General features: G+C 42.9%; 1 protein-coding gene across 7 annotated transcripts in view; it reads left to right on the top strand.

The window, feature by feature from the left end:
- ric8a (RIC8 guanine nucleotide exchange factor A) overlaps window positions 1-23,584 on the top strand; it is a 48,236-nt gene that overhangs the window by 7,636 nt on the left and 17,016 nt on the right. For 4 of the 7 annotated variants that reach the window (XM_041071316.2, XM_041071317.2, XM_055509844.1 and 1 more), the window contains exons 3-7: window positions 13,251-13,452; window positions 14,876-15,030; window positions 15,110-15,190; window positions 22,838-22,937; window positions 23,060-23,247. In XM_041071316.2, the coding sequence (XP_040927250.1) occupies window positions 13,251-13,452; window positions 14,876-15,030; window positions 15,110-15,190; window positions 22,838-22,937; window positions 23,060-23,247 (726 nt within the window). Of the gene's footprint in view, window positions 1-13,227; window positions 13,453-14,875; window positions 15,031-15,109; window positions 15,191-22,837; window positions 22,938-23,059; window positions 23,248-23,584 lie in introns of all 7 variants that reach the window. The other 3 variants (XM_055509843.1, XM_055509846.1, XM_029154848.3) reach the window with 3 other exon arrangements.

Here is a 23,584-nt window from a genome sequence, read left to right as displayed (position 1 = left end):
TGGCATACACCATCTCATGTTCACAAACACAGCCAGAGCCCCTCCCTTCCTCTTAACGGTGTTCTCCGTTCTGTCTGCTCGCAGTAGATGAAAGTTGTCCAGTGCAACTCAACTCATCCCGTCGAGTCCAGGATGAGTTAAGTTGCACGCTGCTCGTCCTGTACTCCAGCTGGTGCCGTGTGAGTGCCGCGAGCTCGTCCATCTTGTTTGGGAAGCGATCTCACGTTTCCCATGATGATGGAGGGGATAGCGGGTCTGAAGCGTCTTGTTTTCACCCGTCGTAGTTTTCTGGCGCGGCGCCCACGTCGGATCTTCACTAGCAGCTTAGCAATGATCTTGTGTCTGTCTCTGGGAAGAACTGCGGCGCTGCGTAGCGCGATCAGCTGTTCTGCGATGTAAACAATGCGCGCTCTGGCCCGAACGCTTTTAAAAAGCTTTTGTATTGTGCCATTTAAAAGCTGTGTACAGGCGGTGTACACTAATGCTACTAACAATACACTAGAGAGATAAACTTAAATAGGTGAAGAAATAAAAAGCAGTAAGAGGACAGGAGCTGTTGTGACCAGCAGCCAGCTTGACCCTAAAATAAAATATATTAAAAAAAAGAAGCTGAATATTTGGATATTTGAATGGTTTCTGTAGCTGAAAGTATGTGGGACTAGTTAGCAGATAGAATAACTATAAATATAACTAGATAAAGCATTTCCAGAGGAAAATGAAGAGTGAAAGCTTCCATGCTGAATTTATTAATTGTGTTGAAGAATTGCTGAATGTAGTTGAAACATTGAAGACATAGCTAAAAGTAGCTGAAGCATTTAAAGCATAGATGAATTTACCTGAAGAGAATTAGGAGTTATTTAAAGTTGAATATTTGCAGAAGAAGGTGAACCAGTTGAATTTAAAATTGAGGAAACTTGAAAAAGATTTGCAAAAATTAAAGAACTGTTGAAAATGAAGGTAGAGTGTAAAGGTTTGTTTAATATGACGAAATATAATTAAATGTATCAAAACAGCTTAATATTGTAATTAGTTTTGCATTCAAGAGTTAAACAAATAGCTCAAAGTTGTGGAAATATTTAATGCAGCTGAAATTTGCTGCAGAAGAAATAGTTTAGTAACTTTAGTAACTAACTAAGTAAAGAAATAGTAACTTTAAATTGAGAAAAGTATGAGCTTTGGAGGAAGCGTGTGCAGGTAACTGTGAAACAGTAAAATAGTACCCTGTGCCCGGAGGGGTCCCTCTGGGGGTGCCTGCCTGTGCCCGGAGGCGTGTCTCTCCCCTGGGACGCTGCCCCTGCTCAGGCAGGGCGCTGCCTGCCCTAGCGGTCAGACGCCCTCTCATAACAGCTCGAGCCTGTTGCGGGGGGGTCTGGTGGACTACTTAGGCGCGGTCTTCATTGGGCCCTGGGCAGAGGTTAGCTTTCAATGCACAGTCACAGAGTATGTGTGTAGGTTTGAGTGGAGCACCTCACGGGGCGAGCATGAGCATGCTTGAGCGAGAGAATGGGTAAGTGTCACAGAGGGGTGAGGATGGTTCTGGCTACGCTGCGTGTGGTGCCTGGGCTCTTCCTGGCTGGGGGTTGTGGGGGGCAGTGGGATGGGTAGCAGAGCTAGTCTGGAACCTGGCTTTTGCTTCCCTCAGTGCCTTGCCTCCCAACTACATCTCTTCATACTCATCCACTTAGGTCTGTGAGAGGCGTCCTACTGATGGAAGGACCGAGGCTCCTGGAAAGTGGTTCCTGACCCTGCTCCTGCTTGAAAGGCTGAACATCACTGAGCTTCCACACTTGCTTAGCTAAGAAGCCTGGCAGACGCTGGAGGGTCAGAGCAGGTCCTGCTGATCTGTATTGGCTCCCCTTCAGCAGCTTATAGTAGCTTTACTTGCTTATTTTTTTATAACCACATACAAAATGAAAGGAAAAAAATGGCTCGCTTTTTCATTTCGATTTTTGATTTCAAATGAAAAAGCAATTGAACGAAAGGTACATGGACCTAGCGGTCTCACTGGGGGAAGCAAAAAAAGACTATTGCTTCCTTCAGTGAGATTGCTACAATGAATTTCATCCTTTCACGTTGTATTTCCAAACATATAGCAGTAGAGCAGTGGAACCGAGGATGTCACTCACAGACTCATAGGAACTGCTCAGCCTTGCAAGCGGGACCAGGGTCAGCGATCCCACGAATCCCACCCCCCATAGTGCGTGAGTGATGGCTCTTTTACATAACAAAAGCAGCTGTTCACAGGTGATTCAGGGTGTGAGCTCGCCCAGCAGATGATTTGAACACCTGGCCTTATAGGTATAACTAGAAAAGTCAGTAGTCCTGGTGTTAAAACATATATTATAATCAAATAGTTTTAAGTTTTAAGAGTTGAAAGAATAACTCAAAGTTGTGAAAATATTCAATACAGCTGAAAGTAGCTGCAGAGGAAGTAGTTGAATCTTAAATTGATTGATTTATTTGTTTATTGCTGTTTTATGCTACAATGCTGAACGTATTGCTAAAGAATTGCTGGAAGTAGCTGAAACATTGAACACACAGCCTGAGGTAAGTGAGGAATTGAATGCATAGCTGAATAAATCTAAACATTTGTTTTTTAACCAGAACTGAAATTACACAACGAAGGTGCTCCACTCAAACCTACACACATACTCTGTGACTGTGCATTGAAAGCTAACCTCTGCCCAGGGCCCAATGAAGACCGCGCCTAAGTAGTCCACCAAACCCCCCCGCAACAGGCTCGAGCAGTTATGAGAGGGCGTCTGACCGCTAGGGCAGGCAGCGCCCTGCCTGAGCAGGGGCAGCGTCCCAGGGGAGAGACACGCCTCCGGGCACAGGCAGGCACCCCCAGAGGGACCCCTCCGGGCACAGGGTACTATTTTACTGTTTCACAGTTACCTGCACACGCTTCCTCCAAAGCTCATACTTTTCTCAATTTAAATTTACTATTTCTTTACTTAGTTAGTTACCAAAGTTACTAAACTATTTCTTCTGCAGCAAATTTCAGCTGCATTAAATATTTCCACAACTTTGAGCTATTTGTTTAACTCTTGAATGCAAAACTAATTACAATATTAAGCTGTTTTGATACATTTAATTATATTTCGTCATATTAAACAAACCTTTACACTCTACCTTCATTTTCAACAGTTCTTTAATTTTTGCAAATCTTTTTCAAGTTTCCTCAATTTTAAATTCAACTGATTCACCTTCTTCTGCAAATATTCAACTTTAAATAACTCCTAATTCTCTTCAGGTAAATTCATCTATGCTTTAAATGCTTCAGCTACTTTTAGCTATGTCTTCAATGTTTCAACTACATTCAGCAATTCTTCAACACAATTAATAAATTCAGCATGGAAGCTTTCACTCTTCATTTTCCTCTGGAAATGCTTTATCTAGTTATATTTATAGTTATTCTATCTGCTAACTAGTCCCACATACTTTCAGCTACAGAAACCATTCAAATATCCAAATATTCAGCTTCTTTTTTTAAATATATTTTATTTTAGGGTCAAGCTGGCTGCTGGTCACAACAGCTCCTGTCCTCTTACTGCTTTTTATTTCTTCACCTATTTAAGTTTATCTCTCTAGTGTATTGTTAGTAGCATTAGTGTACACCGCCTGTACACAGCTGTTAAATGGCACAATACAAAAGCTTTTTAAAAGCGTCCGGGCCAGAGCGCGCATTGTTTACATCGCAGAACAGCTGATCGCGCTACGCAGCGCCGCAGTTCTTCCCAGAGACAGACACAAGATCATTGCTGAGCTGCTAGTGAAGATCCGACGTGGGCGCCGCGCCAGAAAACTACGACGGGTGAAAACAAGACGCTTCAGACCCGCTATCCCCTCCATCATCATGGGAAACGTGAGATCGCTTCCCAAACAAGATGGACGAGCTCGCGGCACTCACACGGCACCAGCTGGAGTACAGGACGAGCAGCGTCCTGCTTTTCACAGAGACCTGACTGACTTAACTCATCCTGGACTCGACGGGATGAGTTGAGTTGCACTGGACAACTTTCATCTACTGCGAGCAGACAGAACGGAGAACACCGTTAAGAGGAAGGGAGGGGCTCTGGCTGTGTTTGTGAACATGAGATGGTGTATGCCAGGACATTGCACTGTCAGAGAGAAGCTTTGTAACAGAGTACAGAATGCATGGTTGAAAGAAATGAACACAAGAAGCATAAAAGTACAATTTTTCCAATACAATACAGACTGTGGTGTGTCAACCGGCCTGGGTTCTGCGGTTGGAGCCGACTGGAAGGTTGTGACCGGCTTGGCTACCTGGTCTGACGGCGGCTCCGTGAACCCCATAGCCTCGGCAAGGGCAGGGATTCTGTGGACGAGTGCTGCCGCCTCCCGGAGTAGTCGTCCTCTCGCTTCTGGGTCGGTGGCGGCATGAGCGGTGTTTGGGAAGTGCGCCAGGAGGAACACAACCGGAGGTGAGCACTGGAGGCTGATGCGTTAAAAGACACTGTCAGGGACGCCTGCAATGGAAGTAGGTGTGTCGTCCTGGAGCAGAGCCCGGGGCTGAATACCGGTGGGAACCGGTGCGGCCAGGATCCAACATTGCGGGAAAGCCGCGGTAGGCTGGGCCAGGTAACGGACTGTGTTTCTGTGGCAGGACCAGGATGCGGTCCTGTGACAGGATCGGCCAGAGGTTCTGTGACTGAAGCAGGCTGGGATAAGGTGACAGGCTGCGGTTTGGTGACTGGATCGGTCTGCGGTTCTGTGACTAGACCAGGCTGGGATACGGTGACAGGCTGCGGTTCCATGACTGAGTCGGCCTGCGGTTCTGTGGCTGGAGCGGGCTGCGATTTTGTGACTGGTGCAGGCTGGGATACAGTGACGGGCTGTGGTTCTGTGACTGGAGCGGGCTGCGGTTCTGTGACAGGCTGGGGTTCTGTGACTGGAGCGAACTGCGGTCCTGTGACTGGATTAGGCTGCCGTTCTGTGACTGGGACGGACTGTGGTTTTGTGGAGGAGGCCGACTGTGGTACTGGAGCAGACTGGGGTGCTGTAGCAAGAGCAGACTGTGGTTCCGGGGCAAACTGTGGTTCGGTGGCTGGGGCAGACTGTGGTTTGGTGGCTTGGGCAGAATGTGGTTCGGTGGCTGGGGCAGACTGTGGCTCGGTGGCTGGGGCAGACTGTGGTTCGCAATGCAGCGTTGGTAGCGGCCATGGCGTCGGAGGACAGACGGGCGCTGGCACCTGACCTGCGCGTGGAGCGGTGCGCAGAGCGCGGTTCAGATCAGGCAGGCAAAAGTCGGTACGCAAATTGACAAGATCAAGGCAGCGGTACAGGCGGAAAGCAGGCAAGACTAGGTCAAAATACGATCCACAATCGGTACATGGCAGGACTTACGTGACATGAGCACTGGAGAGCTGAACGGGTGAAATGAACAAACAATCTGGCAAACCAAGGACGTAAGTGTCGGGGAACAAGTAACCAACTAATGACTAATAGAATGCAGGTGGTGAAATCACATGACTGGTTGAGCAGAACAGAACAAAACCGGAAGTAATACCAAAATAAAACAGGAAGTGGTGACATGACTAGGTAAATAAACAAGAACTAAGGCCGACAGGAAACAAGACAGGAAATACCAAAATAAGACCGGAAACTAAGCACACACATGACCAAAATGCTGGATCTATGACACCTTGATGTCTCAGTAAGGTGTCTGTAACTTTTCATGCCAAAAAGCTTTGCAGATCGAATGTGTGTTTTAAGCTCTCATCTACAACACTTTGTTATAGGGCTGTGTCGCAAGCGAAGTTGATCGCCACACCCCTTTGAGGAAGCGCATAGCTGTGATCCACCGCGGGGATCAAAAGTCACGGTCACTGAATCCATTGTAACAGCGAAACTGGCTACCGTACCTTGTCCTCATAGTGGAGTTCAACCATATTTTCAATCCAAAATCTGACTCTGAAGTCGAATGGGAGGCTGTTGTAGTTAAATTTCCACTGGCGCAAGGTACGTCTAACTGGCAATATCACATTTAATTTAATTTAATGATTTATAAAATACGCAACTTGATTAGCTGCTAACGTTAATATTAATGGTTGCCAATAAGCAGCCTGAATTAATACAACAGAATGTTCATAACACAACTACAGCCTGTATGGGAGCATAGCTCAATAAACTAATATAAACTCATTTTAACATGTTTTTGTCTTTCTCGTGCTGCTGCTGTGTCAAAATAATTCCTCCATATTGGGATCTTCAGCTACTTATATTTTGCCGTATTTGTCTGTAATTAAGTGCCGATGTGGGAACAGTGAATGCCTACAGAGGCATGGTGTGACAGCAACTATTGCTTTCAAGATATTGCATGTGTTTATTACTTTTATTAAAAAATTAAAATTTCGATAAATCTTACCTCAAGACGCCTGAACCAGTTGCCAAACCTACTGTTATGTATGGTTGATGATCCAGGACTGGAGCCAGTATGATTGAATGTGTATTCATTACAGAACACATTTAATATACAGTGTATTAGACAATTACACATGCATGGAATAAATCAGCATCTCAGAAATTAAACAATTTTAAAACATTTTACTATTTACAGATTAATTATAACGTACCTGGGAACTCTGTTTTACAAACACAGTTTTGGTTCTAAATATATATTGACCTAATATATTTTTAATTGCTTTTAGTAAGGTGTATGATATATCAAGTGCTAATATATAACTAATAGAAATTGTAGTTATTGTTTTTTTCAGTACTATGTCTGTATGTATATCAAGTCGTTGCAGGTATCTAGCCTAGAAGTCTTGTCAGCTGGTGCTGGGGACTTCTAGGGTGAAGAGTCCAAGTTGACATCGCATTTTCCCTGGTCTGGATCAGGGCAGTGTTTCCTGAGGGACAAGGCACCTATGTTGGACTTAGACCGCCTGTGAAATAACTAAATGACTGTTTTCGTGGCAATACCTCAATAAAAGTTGAAATATTATAAAACATTTGTCTGTTTTCCCTCATAAAAAATAGTTAAGTGAAACAGAAATAGTCAAAGCCAACTTTATTGTCAACCAATGCACCAGCGGTGGAAGTTACCTTCACAGTTCAATGTGCAGGCACAGTCATGGGCAGTTGGCTGGGGAGATGTGAGGATCTTTTTTGTCTTCATCACGTTTTGAAGGACATTTTGATCGGAATCAGTGCAGCTGCTGTACAGATAGAGGATGCAGCTGTTTTCCGTGACACCACTCTAGATGGTTAAGATAATAGAATAGTAGATTAATGAAATGTCCAGTATTTCCTATGTATATCACAATCTTAACACATTTTCAACTAAGCTTTTATAGTACTGGTTTGTTAAATCTTGGCATGGCATTAATGACCTCCTTTCTGTCAGATTGCTCAAATTCTGCTCAGAGGACCCGTGGGTCCGTGCATGAAGTGCAATTCATTATTCATGTGTAAAATGAAAATTGAATAACGTCTTTTTATGCTGTGTTTCGTTTCCGTAAATCGGTAAAACACATCTACGATATACTGATTTACTCATTCTCCTTTTCTCCACTTTCAAAACGAAATAAGAAAAAGGGAAACCGGGGGCAGGGCCAGTCGCCGGACTTTCACAATAAAACGCGAGCATTTGAAGCGCAACATCGACAAATATTTGTAACTCTTGAAGGTTTGCGGTCGTTTTTTGACACACAATGAGACCCACATTGTTAACATTAATCAACGTAACAATTATTTACTTAAATCATTTATTTAACCAAGCTATTTAACCAAGTGCTGACAACTGTCGATTACGTTACGACACATGGCGTTTGCTATAGGAATGACAGGTCAGTCAGCTCGCCACCGTCGGGTCACTTACAGAATCACCTGCCAGCAAAGCTAAGTTTTCGGGGCATCCAGCTTCATTAGACTGCAGCGACATCACGACCTTGTCGACACCTGATTAGGTGGGTGGTGGAAAATAAAAAGATCCTGTACAGGCACTCATGTGCTCTTTACATACAGTAACACATTGAAGTTGCGTGACGGATCATCTGATCACACACACTTTGCCACAGAATCTGCCTCACAAAGATGATGTGATGCACATTAGGGCAGTCATGGCTCACAATGAGTTCAGTTATTGTGAGGCAGGTTGAGTGGCTGTTATTCTCCCGCAGGTAAAGCAGGCTCTGAGACAGGAAGTCCAATAATGGAGCATGTCTAAAGAGCCACAATAAACTGTAATAAATCACTGTTTAGAATACTTGCAAAGATCGGCACAACATTAGAGAGTCTTCCTGGGCATAAGAGCATCAACCGGCCAAGCAGGAGGATGCGATTTCAGTCTCACCATAAACTGAAAATCACCGGAACACCGCAGATGCGCCAAATTCTTCCTCATCAGGTGTCGACAAGGTTGTGATATCGCTGCAGTCTAATGAAGCAGGATGCCCCGAAAACTTAGCTTTGTTGGCAGGTGATTCTGTAAGTGACCCGACGGTGGCGAGCTGACTGACCTGTCATTCCTATAGCAAACGCCATGTGTCGTAACGTAATCGACAGTTGTCAGCACTTGGTTAAATAGCTTGGTTAAATAAATGATTTAAATAAATAATTGTTACGTTGATTAATGTTAACAAGGTGGGTCTCATTGTGTGTCAAAACACGACCGCAATCCTTCAAGAGTTACTGTACACATATTTGCCGATGTTGCGCTTCAAAGGCTCTTGGGTGTTTTATTGTGAAAGTCCGGCGACTGGCCCCGCCCCCGGTTTCCCTTTTTCTTATTTCGTTTTGAAAGTGGAGAAAAGGAGAATGAGTAAATCACTATATCGCAAATGTGTTTTACCGATTTACAGAAACGAAACACAGCATAAAAGACGTTATTCAATTTTCATTTTACAGATGAATAATGAATTGCACTTCATGCACGGACCCCCGTGGGACAGGAATGTTAATAGGGACCTCTATATAATGACCTGGGTCCAGCAGGACTTTATTGAAGATGGTCTCCATCACATTTTCCACATAATCTGCACCATAACACTAGAATTACAAATGCCCTTTTGTAAGCCCTTAAACAGATTAAAATATCAAAATAAGTTGTCCATCTGCATACAGAGTAAATATATAGACAATAATATAGACCAGATTATGAATACTTCAACTACTACTTCAATGTGAAATCCAAAATCTGTCAAATAAAACTGCCTATTGGCCAACAAATGATTATATTGCTGTTAAATGTACATACCTTTGCTCCTGAGGTGAGCAACAACTCTTCTACAAGGTAGCTGTGTGTCCACAGCCTGCAGTGTCAGTTTGTGAAGCACCTCCTTGCCTTTCAGTAGCTAGGATGCGTCAGCCTGTATAAAAAAACAGTCACATTTATAGATATTGACTAGATAAGCAACACATACTAGAAGACAGCCACAACATACATATTAAACTTAGATAGAACTACCATTGCGCTAGCGGCCAACATGACGCTAGCAGCTAAAATGTGAGCTGAGTGAATGACCTCAGTACCATATATCACACGATTCGAACTGGACAAATGCTGGAGAGGATTGGACTCATACAAATTGTGTGCCAGCACCTTGCAACACTGTCTCTTTCTCTCGCTGTTAGCATCAACTCTAGCCATTGGCATTCCTTACACAGGAGGTGAAATGGTGTCCACACACAAAGAAGCATTTAGGCATCGGTTCATTTACAAGTAAATTAATACATAAAGTTCTCCTTTCTTGCTCCACTGGTAAAATGAAAAGGCTGCGATGCTGGTTACAACAACCAACAACAGAGCACTTTCTGAACCCTAATGGCCCATGTCAGTTCGTGCCACAGTGAGTGACCTTCTTCTATCTTTTAAATTGTGGGTGGCAACCAACTGAAAGGTGTATTACCGCCACCTACTATGCTAGAGTGCACAGTAAGTGACTGTGCAGTGAGTGACTGAAACGCAATGTTGCAGGTACATTTCGGTGCCCGGTGCTCTTCGGTTTATCTGGGCGGGGCTGAAGCTGGTTCTGTGAGTGGTAAAGCAAATGCAGACGTACATAGTCGTCCAAATTTGAAACCGATGGTTCTTGAACCTGATTGGATAAACTCGCAAAATGTGAAATAACTAGGGAGTGTACTTCTAACACACCAGGATTGTCTTAACACTGAACCAAGGAGTCATATAAACGTACCAGAATGTCCAAAAAGTCAATTTTGCATGTGCATGGACCTTTAAAATGTTCATATTTGTTTTAGGTTTATACCTTTGGGACTTCGCCATTCAACTTTCTTAGGAGATGGGGGCTATTACTTTTTATGTTTTCAGCTTTTCAACTTTTAACGTTATTCAACGTTTTTTGTCGTTTAAATGGTATAATGGTTGTCTATGGGAATCATTGTTCAACTCTTTGTCAACGTCCCTTTTTTCGTCAGCTTCTGTCATAATTTTTCAACGTCATTTCAACTTCAAAAGCGTCTATCATCGTTCAACTTTCTCCTTGTAAAGCAGCGTCCTCGTATCTTCTATACTTTTCAACTTGTGAGCGTTTAAATTTAGTGTGTTTTTTGTTACAATTTCAGCTTTTCCATTAGCGTGTATTGCGTGAGCTAGAGTGCGTGATGTCGCAGCTAGAGTGAGAGGTCGTGCTTTTTAAAGACAGAACTTCTGTCTTTAACTCGTCACTACAGCCACAATCTGAATTCTATCAGCCTAATATTTTGAGTAGACTGTAGTCACACTTGTCTTCTTTCTAATGATGTGTCTGTCTATACCCTCAGACCTATACTTTAGTTGCTATCGACCTCAAAGCGCAGAGAGATCCTGAAATTCTCCCATAAACTCTAATGATAATTTTCGGCAGACGTCTTGGTAAAAAAACAGGAGGAGACATATTTTGAAATTGCGACTGTGGCTATAAGCTTTCGTCCTCAAACATAAAATTAACTCCAGTTGTTCAGGAAAGCCTTGGGATTCAATAAATGAAAATATTTTTGTAATAACTATTATGGTTTTGCTGGAAAAAGCCTATTTATCAAGGCTGAAAGTCTGCTTTCACAGAGCAGAGGAAGCCTGATTTTCCCGCTTTTCGTCTCCATGGCGACGGCGCAGCTGGAGATTTGACTGACAAACTGCTGATGCTCAGTGTACACAGCAGTTCCATGCTTATTGATGATTAGTCAACTACACTATTGGACTGAGTAGTAATTAAGCACACACTTTCTATAAATCCTTTCAAAATAAAAGCACCAAGCCAAATAATTAGCTTTAATAGTAATATTCCTGCTTTTGGATGGGTAATTATGACTATTTAAAGATAGATTAACAGTTTAGTAATTACCCATAGATGCTTCCTCTATGTCATTTCAACATAAAAGCACCAATGCCAATTATTAGCTTTAACTGCACTGTTTTTGCCTTTAAATGGTTAATTATGACTATTTAAAGACTAATTGACAGTTACGCTATTAACACCAGATATTTCCTCTAAATCCTTACAAAATAAAAGCATAAATACAATTTATTACCTTTAATGGCAAGTTTTTTTTTTATTTCTGGACAATTACCAATCGTTAATGAGACTATTTTACAGTTCAGTAAATAACCACTCACACGCATGTTGCTTTTATTCTGAAAAGGCTTATTCTAAATCTTTTGCTTTTTGCTATAAAATGATAAATTATGACTATTTAATGACTATTTTATAGTTTAGTAATCACTCACACAACCACCAATGCAAAAGCACCAATTACCTTAAATGGAAAGATATTTGTCTCTGACTGGTAAATTTTTACTACTTACTTAACTATTACGCAGTTAAGTAATTATTAACAAATACTTTCTTCTCATAAAATAGGTAGTCAGCTTACTTATGATTGGTGTGTGTAGCAATGGCGCATTGATCCATCAGGTGGAGCAGTGATGTGTGATCCAGGCACATAGATATACTTTTAGACTGTAAACAGATGATTCGTGTCAACTGCCTAATTCAAGTTGAAGGAACAGCTCAATAATTTTCAAATTCATGTCATAAGGAAAACTTGATCCTCACTTTAAAGAAATAGACAGTAGACAAACACTTAGTGATGAGATGAGACTGATAATAAACCCCAGGAGGTAGCAAATTCTCCCAAAAGACAATAAGACGATGTATGTATTGATGAATAGATGTTTTGAATTGTTTACACCACCCATACAATCAAGGTGTTGTGCTGCGATGTTAGCTTAGGCAACATCCAGCATGTTGTACCCATACATAAATGTTGTAAGCTAGTTTTTGCCTCAGTTTAACTTGACTGAGCTCTGCTGGGTTATATTTATAGATTTTATAAGTTACAGTTACAGTACAGTTCATTTGACCACTTTCTAAATTAGGTTGTCTGAAAGTTGAGTCATTACAGCTACATTATTTCTAGAGCAAAAATGTTTATCAGGGAGCTTCTACTGTCTGTGTTCTTCATGGGGGACTCATGGAGTTGTGCAGGTGTGAAGTCTAAACATGTGGTAAAAAAAGACATCAGAGACATGGATCAGACCATGGTCTCTAGTTAGGAGTTTCTGTGACTTAAACACTAGGCTATTGGTCCTGTGAGGGTTACCTATAGACACACAGATTTAATAGCAAGAATTCTGCATGTTATTTATTTATTTGTCTGTTTGTTGGTTTGTCTTTGAGTAGATGTATTCGTGTATTTGTTTCTCTATATTTTTGTTAATTTTCATAGTTTTTAATTACCTTGTGTTTTGGGTAAACTTAGCTTCGCCTGTTTCACTCGTTAAATTTCTTTACCTTTTTTAATATAGTTTAAAATATTGTAACATTGTAAAATATTGCAACAACTAAACTTTGTTACGCCCCGGTCTAGGGTGAGGACGCAACAGTGTTTTGCATTCTTCAAGTATCAACCCAACAAAATACCATCGATATAAGTGCAACGCCCAAATTTACTAACATTACTCTCCTTCCACCCTTCCTTACCTACACAAAAGAAAAAGGAAATAAAAGCCTAACATGTACTCCTACTTTAAAACAGGAGAAAATGTACAGTAAGGAAAAAACTCAACATCAAACGTACAAATCAGCACCTATACACCGCCCACACACAGGAAAATAAAGATGGCATCCACAATACTGTACCATACCTAATTACAACCTGATTAACAGAACAAAGTACGTTATGAGCCACGAAATAACGGGAGAATTCAGGAAATACAATCTGTGTCTGTAAGAGTAAAGTACCTGATTTGAATGTAAGCAGTCTGATGTTTTTGTGTGATGCAGCATTTGGGGGAGTTGGTCATAGATTTCCTGAAGTTGGAATTACAGCCTTCCTGTCAGCTGGCGTGTCTGGAAACCGTTCGGATCTTGTCAAGAGACAAACACTGCCAAGGCCCCTTCATCAGCCATTCTGCCATGTCCACTCTTGCTCACTATGCTGGACTCGTCGTGACCAGTGCTGCAGAAGATGTGCTGCAGGGCCCAGGTAGTTCCCACTGCTGGCAAAAAAATACTAGATGGGCCTGTTCATGTCAGTATGAGGTCGGGTGGATGGGTGGCTTCACAAAGCACAAGCTCTCTCCAAGCTCCAAGGTTTAGGGCAAATAAACCATTGATACTGAACACATTATTAAAAACTGTCATTCAGAGAGTCTTTCAGTTACTGAACAGGGATATGCTGTTGCACCTGTTTTGCAGGTGGTGATGACAGTAGATAAGCTAGTTCACTGTGGTTGAGCATTAGCTCACACATCAGTAAACCACTTAATATTAGCTGATAACAGCTAAGGTGTCACAGATAATCCATTTGTGTTGTTTTTAGTTTCAGACTGAATAACAGAGTATAATAGATCCTGGGAGCTCGTGTAGAACATTACATAATTCTCAGTTTCACGTTAGATTTGACCCAGGCCTGGAGTTACAATAACTGAAAAATACTACAGTACATTTTTTACTTCATTGACTCCTCAGTTTTAAAATGAAGGAAGATGCTATGAGGCCAAACACCAATGTTCAGGCTGTCTTTACTTTTTTGGCTTTAAAAAAAAAGCATTTTTGCCTAATTTTAGCAGGATGGAGCACTGCCAACCACCTGATTGTGACATGTCCCTTTAATTAATTCAATACCTAACAGATTTTAAAGCATTCCAAATAAGAATAAGGATAAGAAAACCTTTAAAAGTTCTACAGTGGGGAAATTGCATCACAGCACAAACCACGATACAGAGAAGAAAAATAAAAATACAGTACGGCAGCAAGAATTAACACCATACACAACAATATACAGGTAGGTAGAGTGAGTATGAAGTAATGGGAGGGGTTATTGCATATTGTATAAGTATATAAATATTGCAAGTTTGCGAAAATATTGCACATAGAAAATCTTTCTACATAACCACTGATGCAGTGGGTGATGGTTATGGACTGGGAGGTAGTTAACAGAGCTGATTTTACAGTAGTACACATGATAGCAGCAGGTAGGAAAGATCTACAATATTTCTCCTTCACACAGTGAGAGTAAACCAGTCTGCTACTGAAGCTGATCTCCAGGGCAGACAGTGAGGCCTCTAGTGGGTGAGAGTTATGGTCCAGGATAGATGTGAGTTTAGCTAAGTCCCTTCTCTCACCCACCTCCCACTTCCTGCACCATGTCCAGAGTGCAGCCCAGGACAAAGCTGGACTATTTGATGATCCTGGAAGTATTAATTTACAAGAATGGAAGAATGAATGACTGGCTTTAAGGCTGCACCTGATTTTTAAAAATGGCCCTAATTGTACTTTATTTGTAGAAAAGCACAAAATTTAGTTTGCGTTTGAGTAAAACAAAATTGTAGAAACTAAACTTACAGACACATAGCAACTTATAGCCACTGTCACAGCTGTAGATACTTGACTTTGACTAATTCTAGTAGATGGTGAAGGCGAAGAAGGTGAAGAAAGAGAGAATGGATCCCTCGAGGTGGCCAACAAACCCTCCCCTCCTTCAGAAAACCTTGATCTGGAAGTGAATGCTGAGGCTCTTAAGTCCATTTGTAACATCTTGCTGCACAGTGAGACAGGCCAGGTGAGTCACTCATGTGCTTCTCCATTAATATAACTAAGATTGGTTTGGGCTAATCACAAATAATGACTGACATTTTTAGGTAGTAGCAGCAGATCTCCATCTGATAACAGGTGTGGCAGAGAGGCTAAAGCAGCGTCATATCCCCAGCTGGAACCACGAGGTATGAAAGAATGTGTTTTAATGTAGTGATTTTCAACTGTGAGTCACAAAGCCCTTTTCTTTTTTAAATGCATTTAAGAAGTTTCCTTGAACTTGTTTTGCAGCTTGTCATTAGCGATACTTCACTGCTAAAAAGCAAGATGTGTTGTAAATATTTTACATTTTATTAGCAAAAATGTTCAACAACATTTACCATTGATGGTCTATGTTCAGGAAACATAGAAAACGGAAGTAATATGTGTTGTCCTTGAAAATGGTCATATCCTACAACATCCAGAATGCATTGCGCTCTGACGAATTACCTGAGCTGCAGTGATTTGGCCTACTTGTTGTTTAGCCCCCCTCTGAGACTGGCTGTGGCTGGGGCAGGTTAAAAAAAAACAGGAAGTACTAGTTGTAGTCTGTGAGCACATGGCAAAAAGTCCTCCGAGATGTTTCAGAGGACATTTGCAGAGGAATAAATGATAATTTCTCTGCATAGAAATAGATTCCTGTCAGGCACTCGGATAAGGCGGACCCACATGCACAGCCCGGAGACAGACAGATGCAGGAACGAAAAGCTTTAATGCGGTGAACATGGTGGTTAAACAGGTGGAGATCGATACACGGGAGAGCAGCCAGCAGAGATAAAGGTGAATAACAGGCAAAATTTGGTGGATGAATGGTCAAGGTAATGGAACACATGAATTAACAATTCCTGTCAGGCACTCGGATAAGGCGGACCCACATGCACAGCCCGGAGACAGACAGATGCAGGAACGAAAAGCTTTAATGCGGTGAACACGGTGGTTAAACAGGTGGAGATCGATACACGGGAGAGCAGCCAGCAGAGATAAAGGTGAATAACAGGCAAAATCTGGTGGATGAATGGTCAAGGTAATGGAACACATGAATTAACAAAACTCGGACGTGGCTACAAAATAAAACAGGAAGCTGGCTGTCAGACTATGAGCAGCAGGTAGGAAAGATCTACAATATTTCTCCTTCACACAGTGAGAGTAAACCAGTCTGCTACTGAAGCTGATCTCCAGGGCAGACAGTGAGGCCTCTAGTGGGTGAGAGTTATGGTCCAGGATAGATGTGAGTTTAGCTAAGTCCCTTCTCTCACCCACCTCCCACTTCCTGCACCATGTCCAGAGTGCAGCCCAGGACAAAGCTGGACTATTTGATGACCCTGGAAGTATTAATTTACAAGAATGGAAGAATGTATGACTGGCTTTAAGGCTGCACCTGATTTAAAAAAATGGCAGACTTAGTGCCCCAGAACGAGCTTTAAGCAATGGGAGATCGACGTCGAAATGGGCCGCGTCCAGCTGCCTGCAGGAAGCAACAACGTCCTCCAGGCAAACGCCCCCTAAGAGGGCAGAGTCGAGGCGGCTGGCGACGAAGGAGGCCGCGCCACCGTTGTGGCAAAAGGAGCAAAGTGCGAGGCCACCAGTCCGGCAGACGGTGTGAACGCAGGGCCTTGCCAGGCCGACGGGAACTGAGACAGGAACGGCCTCTTCGTGGCTGCCGGGAACTGAGACTGGAACGGCCTCTCCATGACTTACGGGGACTGATACAGGAACGGCCTCTTCAGGGCCGACAGGAACGGCCTCTTCTTCAGGGCCGACAGGAACAAGAATGGCCTCCTCTGGGCCAACACAGACAAGACATGGCTGCGCTGGAGCTTGAGCTGGAGCTGGAGCTGGAGCTGGAGCAAGACGTGGCTGAGCTGGAGCTGGAGCGAGACGTGGCTGAGCTGGGGCTGGAGCTTGGGTTGCACCCAACAGGGCTGGAGCTGGGCGTGACCGGGCAGCAACAGAAGTGGGAGCTGACTGCAGCAGCAGTGCAAGGGCTGGAAACAGACGGGGATACAGGACTGGTGCTTGAGCCGACTGTGGAGCTTGAGCTGGACACGGTTGGTGCGCTAGAATTTGCCAGATGATCGGGTCAGTAGGGTTTAGGTGTGGCTAGGGAACCAGTGCAGCCAAGGTCCGATGTGGCGGGGAAAGAGTGGTTGTGGCAAGCTGAGGCATGGGGCAGGCTGTGGTTCTGTGGCTGGAGCTGGGGCATGAGGAACAGGGCTGCACAGGCACTTCAATTTCTTCCAGATCTGGCAGCCCACGTCGGAAGTGAGTACGGGGTCCAGAGATGCGGGATGAAGCATGGGCCCTGGAACAGACTGCGGTGCTAAGACTGGGATGGGCTGTGGTTCTGTGTCTGGAACTGGGGCATGACAGGAAAATGGGAGAAAACCTGAGCCGGAAATTGTGGAGCTGGTGCTGAACCAAGAGCAGGAGAGTACTGCGGTGTTGGCATCGAGGCAGGAACAGGAGACAACTGTGAAGTCGGCAGTGAGGCTTGACCTGAAGACGGGGGCAGAACCGGCACTGAACCAGGAACTGGCGTGGAACAAGGAGCTGATGCGTAGGTGAACAGAACGCGCTCCAAATCCTTGTTCCTCTCACATAACTTGAAGAAGGTCCACACCCTGGGGCAATCTAACCACTTCCCGGTAATCCCTCGCAAGCGTGGAAAAGCAGGTCCGGAGATGTCCCGGTAGATCGGTGCAGGAAAAATCAATGGCGCAAAAGAAACTCTTCTCCCCGAACAAACAAACTGGATCTGAGACAAAAACTGACAGCTGGCTGGGTCAAAGTCTGGCCAGATCGTTCTGCCAGGCACTCGGATAAGAAGACCCACATGCACAGCTCGGAGACAGACAGATGCAGGAAAGAAAAGCTTTAATACAGTGAACACCCACCGTGTTCACTGTATTAAAGCTTTTCTAAACAGGCGGAGTTCATTACACGTGAGAGCAGCCAGCAGAGATACAGGTGAGTAACAGGCAAAATCAGAGTATTACTGATATACAGGTTGGCAACAGACCTATCCGGATCAGTTTTGGTACAGGCAAGGAGATTCCACAAGGATACGAAAACTTACGGACACTCGCAGGACGGCGGTGAAAACAAGCGACAAGCTGGCAGGGGACTAAGGTGACTAAAAACACAGGCTGATTACTGATGAAATACTGGTAGAGCCAATGGTCAAGGTAACGGAACATATGAATGAACAAAGCCTGGACGTGTCTACAAAATAAAACAGAAGGCTGGCTGACAGACTCAGACTATGACAATTCCCAACTGAATTTTATATGGATCCATTCTGGATCTGGTCCATGCTGGCACCCAGCTTCAAGTTACAGACCAATTTCACTAATAAATGTAGATTTAAAAATAGTGTGAAAAACACTTGCTGGAAGATTAAGAAGAATTACTCCATATATAATTCACTCACACAATTAAAGGTACAGTAGACAGTCAACAAACAATATGAACAGATTAATCAACTTAAGTGATTATGTCACCACTCAAACTAGAGTCGGCCATTGTCTCCTTAGATGCAGAAAAAGCTTTCGATAGAGGAAACTGGAAGTTTCTTTTAGTCACTCTGCATAAATTCGGCATTGGGAATTCATTCATAGACTGGATACGAATACTATACAGCCCAGCAAACGCCGCAGTCAGAACAAGAAATGGGAAGTTCGGTTCTTTTTACTCACTCGGATCTTTAACTCGCGATCAGTAAAGTGAACGAATTTCGAGTAATTTGTTCATTTTGTTCATTTATTCAGCCAGTGGTCACATAGTAAAAGAATGAACAAACAAATGATCCATGAAGATCCATATGAATGAATCAGGAATGAACTGGAGCGCTTGCTACTCTACAGAGCCTGCGCAGCTCAACTGTCACGTGACAAGTGAACGAACAAACGATCCATGAACAAATCCCAAAAGAACTGTACACTGTACTTGGTGCTCACCACAGAGCCTGAGCTGTGAACGATGAATGAGAACGATGAACTAAACCGTGCAGCCTTTTACGTGATAGCTGTTAGTGAACAGTGGAAAGTAAAACTTATTTTGACAATTGGGGAGACTTTTAAAGCAATAATAATAATAATAATAATAATAGTAATAATAATATATTAAAATACTAAAATAAAAAAATATATACTCAAATATTTACCTGGAGCATTGGTGCATTTATCTTGTCCAAAACTTGACATTATTATTATTCAAAGCGAACTAATTAATTATGATTCCATGAATAAATAATGTATGTCGGTTGTCAGGTGACAAATAAATAAATATCAGAAATCAGAGCCTGTGCGTCTAAGTAAAACTTATTTTGACAATTAGTGAGACATTTAAAGCAAAAAGTAGCAATAAGCTCCCTAAAATATTTACCTGGTGCATTGGTGCATTGTCCTTGTCCAAAACGTGAGATTATTATTATTATTAATATTATTATATTTTAATTTATGTGGCAGAGTATACAGAACCAAAAAATCTCTCTCAACATGTTGATATAATGCTTAAAAGTATTGATTTACTGTACACACTTTACATTATATACACAATAAAACTACACACATCTACAAAAATCAAAGGCCACTAATTAATTATGATTTTATGAATAAATAATGTATGTTTTACTTTTTTTTTTTTTACTGAACCTCTAGCTGCAGCAAGAAGACAGCATGGAGGAAGTACTGGAATATCGACCAAATGAGTAAATCATAAAATAAGTTTATATGCTGACGTGTCTTCCTACAACTATCAGCCTCATAGATGAATTCTCAGCATTTTCAGAAGACTGTATTGACTGGACAAAATCTATAGTCTTACCACCCTAACCTAACTTCCACCACTATTTTCTTGCCAACAGACTGAACCATGTCAACAAATGGATAAAACCCAGTCCAACAGACTCCTCATGGTTAGACATTGAACAAACATTTTGTGAGAACAATAAAGTTGCAGATCTACCATTTATCAGCACCAAAATCAAACATCATAGTTGTTACCAGAACATTAGCATAAAAGCATCTCTGACAGCCTGGTGGGATTTTCTTAAAATTAATCGGTCTTCGCTTACTCTTTGCCAAAACACACCTCTCCAGAACAATCCAGACATCATACAAAACAAAAAGGCAATACGCTCCAACTCCAACTTGGCATATCAAAGGCATAACACATCTGAAACATGTTTTCACAAGAGACAAGTTTACCTCTTTTGAAGAATTAGTGTCTCAATACGACATCACTAGTGACAATTTCTTAGAATATCAACAACTAAAGTCAATACTTGGAAAAACTAAGAATACTTATATCCAGATGCAACCACCACCAGCAATAGAACAATGTTATGACATATAAAAAAATCTATATTTTACTTTCCACTGTTGTTGACACAGTGAGTCTGATCTCCAAATGGGAAGCTGATCTGGACATCACAACTAATCACATGTTCTGAACAAATATATGTTCTAATTTATTCCAAATGACAAAAAATACAAATACAACAAATACAATAAAAACTTCTTCATAGAACACATTATACACGATAAAGGATGTTCCAAATGGGTCTCATAAACTCGAAAAATTTGCCCTCATTGTACAGATAACACAGCAGATTGATTCCTACATGCATTCTGGTCATGTTCACCTGTGCAGCAATTTTGGCAAGGAGTATGCGAACACTTGTCAACCTGGTTAAGCTGTCCAATCCCAGCAGCCCCTGTACTTTGTCTTTGAGGAGATTTAAGTGGGCTTGACCTAAAGACAAACTTATCACACACACTTTTTTCTGCTCTTTGTGTTGCAAAGAAAATCATCCTCGTGAACTGGAAAACTAAAAAGAAATTAAGGATTACTCAGTACTTGAACATCTTATTAGATTACACAACCTTAGACACATTGTCTGCTTGTTCAAATCAATAACCAAAACTACACTCTGATTGATTCCATTTCCAGGTAGTAATGGTGGAGCTCGGGTGCTGCGCCGTGTCTGGCACTATGGTTGGAGGGGTGCCTGGTGGTTGAGACTGCCTGTCATAGTCTGGACTCGTGTTTTTTTTTGGTTCCCTTTCCTGTTTTGTTTTGTGCTTTTCCGGCTACTGCCACTCCAGGTCTAGCCTGAGCTTTACTTCCGGTTACATGACTCATGCAGCTGCAGTCAATTAACAATCTGTCTAATATTTAGTCTCCAGTACTCACCTCATACCTCTGCCAGATTGACGCGTGTTATCACCACATTCCAGCGTTTCTCCTAGTTCTGACCTGTTAATGAATCTGTGACCGTACCTCGTCTGCACTCTGCTTCTGCCTGAACCCTGTCTGTACCGTCGCCTGATCTGATCATCTGATTGTCTGATTACCATACCTGTATTCCCGAACTTGTGATTAAAGACCCTTCAATCGTACCTGTCTGTCTCTAGCGCCATGCATGTGGGTCCGCCATATTAAGATGCCTGACAGTGCTTGCCTGCCCAAGCAGCGGGGCTGGTTGATTCTGGGGCGGCTGAGGTGCAGTGGCTGCTGGGACCGGCAGTCCGGTGCCAAAGTAGGGCCGTTTGGAGGGTTGGTGTGTGCCTGTCTCCAGGGAGCAGAGACAGGCCTCCCTGCCAGCATGCAGGGGTGGACCTGGGGATGGAGACCTGGGTGCCCTGTGTCAGTGGATTCCTCTGGGGGTACCTGCTTGTGCCCAGAGAGGTGGGTGGGGGTTGGCCCTCAATGCACAGCCGCAGAGTATGTGTGTAGGTTTGAGTGGAGCACTACAGGGGGTGAGAATGAGCATGCTTGAGTGAGAAAATGGGGAAGTGTGACAGAGTGGTAAGGGCGGTTCTGGCCACGCTATTTGTGGTGCCTGGGCAGTAGTACTGCAGTCCCTGGGTCTCATTCATCTATTCCTGGCTGGGGGTTGTGAGGGGCGGTGGGATGGGTAGCAGAGCTAGTCTGCAACCTGGCTCTGCGGACCCCGGTACCTTGCTTCCCAACTACATCACTCTGACGTGTCACTGCATCCTACTGATGGAGGGACTGGGACTTTGTCTGCTGGATCCCTCTGGGAACTGGTATTCTCCCAAAGTTCATCATACCTAGCCACATACACATACATTCAGAGCCGGGGGGTGGGCTCTTTCACTGGGGCCTGGAAGCGAGGCCAACTGTGGGCAGGGTTTGGGAGGTGCTGCAGTCCCTGCCTGGGGCCACATGGGCAGCAGGCCAGACATCTACCCTCCACATTAATGAGAAGCAAATGGTGTGGGTGTGATGAGAATGTATCTGAGAGTGCATGGGTTCACGTATGATTGAGTAGTGTTTGTGGGAGAGTTTGTGGTAGTGTGTGCTACGATTGGTGTATGGGAGGCCCGTTTCCCACTCGGGGTACGAGATCCGCTGCCTGGGTGGTCTCTTTTGTCGACCCTCACCAACTACTGATCTCGTGTTGCAAGCCCGGGAGGGTGCTAGGGGTATGGTCGGGCCAATGAGGTAGGCCCTGCTCCGCTCGTGTGGGGGTTGCGGACTAGGGGTTGGCCATTTTCCACCCTAATTTTTCAAACTTGATCCTCAGTGAAGTTTTAAGTACACACTTTTTCATTCTGTTTTAATCGGTTAAGGCATGTTGCTCTTTATGAAAAACAAGAAAGACAGTAATTCACTCAAGGTTTTTTTTTTAAAACTAGGATCTGTGGTCTTACTGAGGGGTATATACATCATCATGTATCATTCTAGCATTTATTTTATATTCCAACACAGAAGTACCAGATGTGTGGATTTGTGTAAAGGTCTCATCATACATCTTTTCTCTCACTCAGGTGTGCTTCTACATCTTACGTCTCACTTTCCTGTTGACTGCTCTGAGAGTGGACATCAGGGCTCAGCTGGCTCAGCAGCTTCATGGCGTGACTTTGCTAGGTACTGACTACTATTTTACTAATGACTAATGGGAAAAACAGCCTTAAGGTTTTCAGTCTGCAAAATGAATAAAGGTACAAAGAACATACTGTAAGATGATAACTGCTTTGTCTTTGCTCTAGGCAACTATTTGGAAGACACTCTGAACCTGTGTTGGATAGACACACTGGAGACAGCCAGGGCAGGGTCAGAGGGCATCCCGCCCAAAGAACTGCCCCCACTGACTCGGCAACAGATTGAACTAGCCATGGAAGTACTGAAAATACTTTTCAATATCACATTTGATTCCATGAGGCGCAAGGTTGATGAGGTACTGAATTAGATGTTACAGGAGTTTAATACATAAAAGGGAAATAATAATACATAATACAAGAAAGCAAAAGCAATGAGCAACATTTTACAATTGCGATTACAGATTTTCTATGTAAACCACCTTTCAGGATCTGTATTATGGTGGTGAAACAGCAGAATCTGCTACTTGTAAAAAAAGTATTTTTCCATGTGCTGTGTACAGTATGTAAAGTCTTTTTATTCTATAAAAAATGATATGTATGTATGATCTAAGCTGTTAACATTTACAATGTTCAGGTGTCTCTGCATGTTATATAAAACTAAATGTTAATTTATTGTAAAACAGTGTTTTTTCT

The sequence above is a fragment of the Betta splendens genome, chromosome 6 (genome assembly GCF_900634795.4).
Source record: "Betta splendens chromosome 6, fBetSpl5.4, whole genome shotgun sequence".
NCBI classification, from domain to species: Eukaryota; Metazoa; Chordata; class Actinopteri; order Anabantiformes; family Osphronemidae; genus Betta; species Betta splendens.
This window is presented reverse-complemented; position numbering and strand designations above follow the sequence as displayed.